At 41.9% G+C, this 8,392-nt stretch overlaps 1 protein-coding gene across 1 annotated transcript; it reads left to right on the forward strand.

The window, feature by feature from the left end:
- Window positions 1-275: 275 nt before the first annotated feature.
- Window positions 276-8,148, forward strand: LOC130882239 (NADH dehydrogenase (ubiquinone) complex I, assembly factor 6-like). Its single transcript, XM_057782156.1, has 3 exons — window positions 276-295; window positions 4,481-4,943; window positions 8,134-8,148. The coding sequence occupies exons 1-3, from the start codon at window positions 276-278 to the stop codon at window positions 8,146-8,148; spliced, it is 498 nt and encodes a 165-aa protein (XP_057638139.1).
- Window positions 8,149-8,392: the final 244 nt, after the last annotated feature.

An 8,392-nucleotide genomic window follows, 5' to 3' on the forward strand; every position in this document is an offset into this window, starting at 1 on the left:
ATTAAATATGAAACTTTCTGTCAAACACTGTAAAACTTTTATTTATGGCAAGGAATTCAAGTTTTCTCTTCCACCTTGTAGGAATTTTATGGCAATCTCTTCATTTCTTCCACCTTGACAAACTGCTGCATCCTGGCATGGTTTGGGCCCTGGAAGCAACAGTGAAGAGGGAGGAAGAAATGCTGGACACCAGGATTGGACGGGCTGGGCTCTCTGATAGAGAGGCCTGCTCTACAGCCCAGAAGCAGTGTGTTTATACAGTTGCACAGGGAGACATGGTCATTGTCTTGAACAAGTAGGTGGGGACATTATATAGCTGAACAAGAAGCTGGGCTTAGCTAATCCTGTAGGAAAAATCCCTATAGGGGAGAAGTCTTCAGGACGTAAACATCCAGGGGTCAGGTGAACATTTTCTATAGTGGAGATTTTCTGCACACGCTGTCAATGTTTGTACTTGGATGGAGGAAGGCTTGGCCGTCCCTCTGAACCTCACCTGTGGAAGGTGTTGCTACTCTCATGTGACTAAGACACTGGGGACCATGACATGGCTGTGTCCATGTTGAACAGTGCACATATACTCAGGACTTCATTCACTCCTTACTTGAAACCTTTATGCAGCTATTAATTCAACCCAGCTAAACTTTTGTTACACAGAAGCCCTCCTCCACTCTTCCAGAACTTAAGTAAATGACCCCTCCCCCTTTCCTTCATTTCCTTTGTACTAATTCCTTTAAAACTAGTCAACCATGGAAGACTTCGCGTCAGACCCCAGCCAAGAGAGAAAAGGTGTCGTCACCACCCGCATTAGGACATAAGCCAAGTGCAGTTCCTGTCCCAGTGTGTCTGCTCTTCTGCTTTTCCAGAAGCGATCAGAAGTCAAGCTTTGTCTAGTTGAGACACTTTAACTGGGATGGTGGCCTCTCCTGGTGATCCCCCCAAACTGATTTCTAACAGATCCGAAAGAAGAATGCAGAGCAGTCATAGTCAAAGACCAATCACCCATATGGAACAAAGAACATATCAATCACAAAGGAAACAAGCTAAGAAACCAGACTGAGATGGCTCTCTGAGTTTCCGGAATCTAACAGACAGAGAACACAGGGAGAACTGTCACTGTCAGCTGCCCAACACTGCTCTCCAGGACATCACATGTGAGTGACAAAACAAGTCTTCAGATGCTCAGAAGGCGGGCATCATATTACGTGTCTTTTCAGATCGCTGTAGTATAAAACCAAGAATCAATAGCCATTACCAGCTCAGGGATTTTACAAGCACATGACATGTAGGCAGCATAATAATAAAGAGATAATTAGTTACTAAAGAAGTTGAAAGAGAAAGTTAAACATATCTTAGTGTTAAAAGAAAGGAAAAAGAAAACACGGAACACTAAAACTCATGGGAAACACAGAGACAACAACGAAAGGGAAGTTTAGGGGAATAAATGCCCATCTAAGGAAAGAAGCGAGACTGCCAATAAACAAGCCAGCATTGCCCCTCAAGGAACCAGAGAAAGAAACAGCAAACCCCAAATGATCGAGGAAGGAGGCAATAAACATCAGAGTAGAAACAAATGAAATAGAGTCTAGGAAAATGTTCCAAATAATGAAGAAAATAGTTGAGTTTATAGTTTAAAAAATTGACAAACATTTGTCTATACTCATTAAGAAAAGGAAACTCGAATAAATAAAATCAGAAATGGAAGGTTTGTTATAACTTATATCACGGGAATACAAACAACCGTGAGAGAACACTCAGGCATTGCAAACTGGACAACCTAAAAGTGAAAGGTAATCGCTAAGCACATAGGTCCTAAAATTGAACCAGAAAGAACAACATCCTGAATGGATCAACAGTAGGTAAAGAGATGAAGTCAGTATAGAGGAGCTCCCCAACCCCCCCAAACCCCAGTCTCACAAGATGGGATGGTTTCGCTACTGGATTCTATTGAACTTTACTAAATAATATCATTTTGTAAGACATTTACAGAAAATTAAAGAGAGACTAGGCCCAACATCATTCATTAGGGTCGTCATTATGCTAATAACAAAGCCAAACAAGAAGAGAGAGAGAAAGAGAGAGAGAGAGAGAGAGAGAGAGAGAGAGACTGCATACCAATATCCCTGATGGCCTTCCACACTAGCATTCAAATTCAGCCACACACTCAAAAGATCATCCACTCTGGTCAACTGAGATTTATCCCAGGGATGCAAAGATGATAAAATATTCAAATCAATGTATATTATATATCACATTAGCAGAAAGGGCACAGACATAAGATTGTTAAAACCAATATAGTAAAGGCATTTGAAGAAGTTCATTGCCTCTTTATGACAAAGATGTTCATGTATCAGGTATAAGACACACATGTCTTGATATACAAAAGGGATACATGATATGCCCACAGCTCACAGGTTCAGTAGGGGAAGGTTGAAGCCGTTTCCTCTGGTTTAGAACAAGGCATGGCTGCCCACTGTCACCACTTCTGTTCCGCATAGTCCTTGAAGCCTTGATCAGAATAACAAAAAGAAGAAGAAACCATTGGCACCCAAATGAGAAAGGAAGAAGTCAAATTCTTCCTGAATTCAGATGACATAATTTTACATATAAAAACCTCCCAAAGGATGGGGGTGGGCAATGAGAAGGCTCAGTGCCCAGGGACATGAGTTTGATCTCTGCCACCTGTGGTGGAAAGAAAGAACCAAGTCCTTGAAGATGTCCTCTGCCTTAGTTACTTTCCAGTTGTGATAAAGGCTTGGTGACCAAAGTTACTCATAAAGGAGTGGTTGTTTGGGCTCACCGATTCAGAGAGATAAGGGTCCTTCAAGACCACAGGGGCGGAACTTGGCAGCAGGCAATCGCTGGGACTAGAGCTGGCTACTGAAAGCTGAGGGATTCCATATGGAATCACAAACAGGAAGCAGATTGCTCACTGGCAATGGCAGGAGGCTTTTGAATCTCAAAGCCTGCCACCACTAATATATATCCTGCAGCAAGGCTATACCTCCAAAGTCTCCAAAACAGCATCACCAACAGGGAATCAAGTGTTCAAATACCAAGGTATCAGATGCTTGTCCATCACAGACTCAGCACCAGCACGGACCACAGGAAAGTCAAGTGTTCACAGGTTCAAATATGGGTACAGGCGCTAAGATCAACAATTAATAAATGGGACCTCATGAAACTGAGAAGCTTCTGCAAGGCAAAGGACACCATCATTCTGACAAATTGGCAGCCTGCAGAATGGGGAAAGAACTTTATCAACTCCACATTAGATAGAGGGCTAATGTCCACAATATAAAAAGAACTCAAGAATCCAGATACCAAGAAAACAACCCAATTAAAAAACAGATCTAAACAGAGAATTCTCTGTAGAGGAAACTCAAATGCCAGAGAAACACTTAAAGTGGTCAAGATCCTTAGTCATCAGAGAAATGCAAATCAAAACACCTTTGAGATTTCATTTAACAGCCATCAAAATGACTGACATTAATAAGACATGTTATAGCTGATGCTGGTGAGGATGCGGAGTAAGGAGAATACTCATCCATTGCGGATGGGAGTGCAGACTCATACAGCCGCTATGCAAATCAGAGTGGTGGTTCCTCAGGAAGATGGGAATTGCTCTACCTTAAGACCCGACTATACCATTCTTGGGCATATACCCAAATGACATTTCATCCTATTCCAGAGACATGTGCTCCGTAATGTCCATGGCTGCTTTCAGCATAATAGCCAGAAATCGTAAACAAGCTAGATGCCCATCAACAGAAGAATGGACAAAGAAAATGTGGTACATTTACAAAATCGAGTATTACTCAGCCATTTAAAAAATGATGTAATTAGTCTAGTGGTGTCACACACATTTAATCCTAACACTTCAGAGGCAGAAACAGGCCGATGCCTCTGAGTTTGAGGTCAGTCTGGTCTATAGAGTAAACTCCAGGAAAGCCAGGACTACATAGAGAAACTCTGTCTCAAAAACAAACAACCAAAAAAAAAAACATGTGAAATTTGCAGGCAAGCTCCTTTCTTTCTTTTTTTTTTTCAGTAACATGAAATTATTTTAATATTTTTTCTCCATGATTGAATATACAAAGATAACGGAAGTAATGTGTTCTGCTGTAAAGATGGATGGAATATAGCAAAATCCACTCACTGTATTTTCTTTAAATAGTCCTCTAGAGTAACCGTCTGAAGAAAGGCGGGAAAGGCCTCCGCAGACACGCTTCTGTGGAAGGACCTCACATGCTTCAGGTGCAAGTGTGCCTGGCTGGCAATGTCATATATGACATCCCTCACATTTTTATCATGGTTCCTCCATGGTCCGAAGCTTCAGGAGCCTTCTGATAGACAAACATGGCAGCAAGCCTCAGCAGAGGGAGAGGATGGCTGTCTGAAAGCTGAGGACAGACCCTTGAGAAGAAACCACCCCCACGGACACCGCAAACCTGGACTTTCCAGACTCTATCACAATTCCCAGAACTGCAGAACTTTCCTGGACAGAGCGGCTCAGGAAGCGGGATTATGAAAGTTACTTGTGTTCCCTGCTGTTCCCTGCAGAATGCCGAAGTTCTGTGTCTGCACTCAGGGCCTTCAACATGGAGCTGACTCAGGTTAAGGACTCGGTCTCTGAGAAAGCAATTGGACTGATGCAGATGCATTTCTGGAGAAAAGCTGTGGAGAACATATACCGCGACAACCCGCCACACCAGCCTGTGGCCGTGGAACTCTGGATGGCTGTCAAGAGACATAATCTAACTAAAAGATGGCTTATGAGAATCATTGATGAAAGAGAAAAAAATCTGGATGACAGAGCGTATCGCAGTATCCAGGAGCTTGAGAATTATGCCGAGAACATGCAGAGCTCTCTTCTTTACCTGACACTGGAGGTGCTGGGCGTGAAGGATCTTCATGCAGACCATGCTGCAAGCCATATTGGAAAGGCAAGCTCTTTTCTGAAGGGAAATGAAGAAGGAGCGGATCTGGAGGAGAGGGGAGATTGTAGGGAAACTGGGAGGGGTGGGGGGAGGGGACGCTATGATTGGGATGGAATGTATGAGAGAATAATAAATAAATAATTAATAAATAAAAAATAAAATTTGCAGACAAATGGATGGAACTAGAAAAAAAAACTGATCCTGAATGATATACCACTGAGCCAGAAAGACAAATATGGCAAGTATCTGCTTATATGTGAACATTAGTTGTTAAGTCAATGATAACTAAGTTACAATCTATAGAACCATAAAGGTTAGGTATAGAATAAGCAACTAGAGGGAAGAGACAGATCTTGCTAGAAAAGGGAAATAAAATAGATGTTTATGGATGAAGAGGGGAAGTTTGGAATAGGAGGGTCAAATGGGAAGAGGGAAGGGGATGGGCAATTGTGGGATGGAACATGGGGAAGACAGCTAAAATTAAAGGCCCATTTGAGGGGTTGTGTGGGAACTTAATGCAGTAGAACCCTAAAGTATATACACACGTGAAGGCAATCTAAAGGAAATTTCCACATATAGGTGATCCCTTGGTGCCTTCCAGAAAAAGTAAGAAACCACCAAATGATGGAGGAAATAGAGTTTCAATTGGTCCTCTTTCGCTCTCAAATGAAGCTTCCAGTACCAAGTTTGGGTTACATATAATTGAGTTGTTGGCCAAAAGGTAGCCCCCAAATCCCCAAACAACCCAGGCTGTTGCCAAAACTGTTGGTTGCTCTCCACAAACTGACAGCAAGGCCCCGTTTCTGAAGACAACACCTACACAACTCATTGAACATAGAGACGTAGAGCTGGTCCTTCACAGAGCCTTTCCCTCTATGTTCGAGCATCTTTGGTACAGGAAGGTACTCTGCACGCTATCAAAAGAGAACTATAAACACTAAGCCAGCCATAAACCCTTTATCTGCAATGGTGTCCTACTTGCAAGACATACTAGAACAACATTGGCACAAAGCTTGTGGGAGTAGCCACCCAATAATGGGTCTGATTTAAGGTCCTCTCCAAGAGATGGGATCCATACCCAACACTGCTTAGGTGACCAAAAACCAGAGACTAAATAGCCCAGGAACCTAGGTCAAAACCTAATAATACTGGTCTACAAAAAGGGGGTTTGTAGTGGTAAAATGACTCTTAATGACATTCTTCTATCCTCATGGATCGGTGTCTTGTTCAGCCATCATCAAAGCTCCCTCCTGCAGCAGATGGGAACAAATACAGAGATCCCCAGCCAGACCTCATACACATAGTGAGAAATCTTGGAACACTCATCCTTAAATGAAATGTTTCCATCAAATCCCTCCCTTCAGAGCTGAGGGACCCCCCCCCCCGCCGAGGATGAGGTGGAAAAAAGTGAGAGCCAGAGGCAATGGAGGAGACCAAGAAAATAAGGCCCTCTGAACCAACATGAGCAGAGCACACATGAACTCGCAGACACTGAAGCAGCACACACAGGCCTGCAGCAGGTCCTCTGTCAGACAATATGGCTTTCAGTTTAGTGTTTTTATGGGACTCCCGAGTGTGTGAACCTGTGGGTCTCTGACTCTGCACTTCTTCTTGGGCTCTTTGCCTTCTGTTGGTTCGTCTTGTCCAGCTTTGATGTGATAGTATTTATTTTCTCTTACTACATTCTATTTTGTTTTTTTTTTTAAATGAATGAACGAGCACCTAGCCACTAGGTTAACAACTGAACTGTCATTTATACCTCCTGGGAGACAAAAAAAATATCAGTTTTCTCCAATGGAATGACACTGAGATATCAACCACTTCAGGGGAGACCTCATGCTCAGGACCAACAAAAAATGAAGTCCGCAGGATTTTTTGTGTGTCTTTATTTGGTTACAGTTTGGTGCTTTTTGTCACTTGTTTCTTTTAATTTTTCTTTTTGGGTGGTGTTATATTTTGCTGTCTTGGTTTTGCTGTTGTACTTGGTTTTGGGTTTATTTATTGAGGAAGACTTAAAGTTGAGTAGGTAGGGAGGAGGAAGGGAATCTGGATGAGCTTGTGGTAGGGGAAGAATATGATCAAAATACAATAATAAAAATATAATAAAAATAAATAAGTAAATAAATAAGAGTTCACAAGGTCAAATGCCCACTCCTCATGAAGACAACTGGCAGTCTACAGCCTTTGATAATCCAGATTGAAGCTGCTCCAACATTTCCTCCTTTCCTTTATCCTTGTCACTTCCTTTTCCCCTTCTCACTTCCTTTTCCTTTTCCCTTGTCACTTTCTTTACCTTTTTCCCTTGCCCATTTTCATTAACTTTTTTCCTTGTCCATTTCCTTTGCTTTTTCCCTTGTCATTTCTTTTTCCCTTGTCATATCCTTCTTCCCTGTGCATTTATTGTTTGCTTCCTCTTTTAAAGCTTTAATGTTTCTATTTGTCATTTCTCTTCAAATATTCATCTAATTTTGTTAAGACATTTTCCCCTTGGGGGACAATATTTTCCTCTGCCCTTGTATCATAGATTCCTTCCTTATTTCTACTTCTTTGCTCTCTGTACATTCATCAGCATTTTGACTTTACCTTACTAGGGCTTTTCTCTAGTGCTCAAGTTTTTAATTTTTAGTGTCATTTTTATACTTTCCTAATTTTACTTTTGAACCGTTTCATTGTTAGGAAATCTTTGTTGTGATTTTTTTCTAATCTCGACTCTCATTTCTCTCTCTTCCCTGACATTATTCTCTGCTTGCCTTGCTTTCTCCTCTTTCCCGTCTAACATGAGGTTCTTCCCTTTCGGTGTCTCCTTCTGTTATCTCAGTAAGTTTCTGTCTCCACACTTACTTTAAATATTTTTTAGCCCCTGTCCTAGTTTGATTTTTATTGCTGTAACACTATGACAGAAAGCCATTTGGAGAGGAAAAAAAGTTTATTTCATGAAGGAAACCCAAGGTAGTAAATTGAGGCAGGAACCAGGTGGTGAGCACTGAAGCACACACCATGGTGGAATGCTTACTACTGGCTTGATCCCCATGGCTTGTTTTTATGCCACCCAGGGCCACCTGCCCTGGATTGGAATGACATCACCTACAGTGGGCTGGGATCTGCCACATCAACTATTGATTAAGAAAATGACTCTCAGACCTACTGTAGGCCAATCTGATGAAGGTCATACCTCAGTTATGTTCCTTCTTCCTAGGTGACTCCAGACTGAGTCAAGTTTACAAAAAGCAGCCAGCCCAACTTCAGAGTATTCCAGTTCCCAGATCAGAGTCATTGGCGATGTTCTAGTGGGCTACAGTTGATTTTTAAGTGGATTTCTGTGTTGCATGTGGTTTGATATCATTGCTGTTATAACAGTGTGGGTTTTTTTAATTTTTTTTACCCACTAACTGGTACTGGGGACGCCTTCAAGAGTAGTCTGCTCAATACGATTCACAATAAAAACAAAACAAAAC

The sequence above is a fragment of the Chionomys nivalis genome, chromosome 10, assembly GCF_950005125.1.
Source record: "Chionomys nivalis chromosome 10, mChiNiv1.1, whole genome shotgun sequence".
Classification (NCBI taxonomy): Eukaryota; Metazoa; Chordata; class Mammalia; order Rodentia; family Cricetidae; genus Chionomys; species Chionomys nivalis.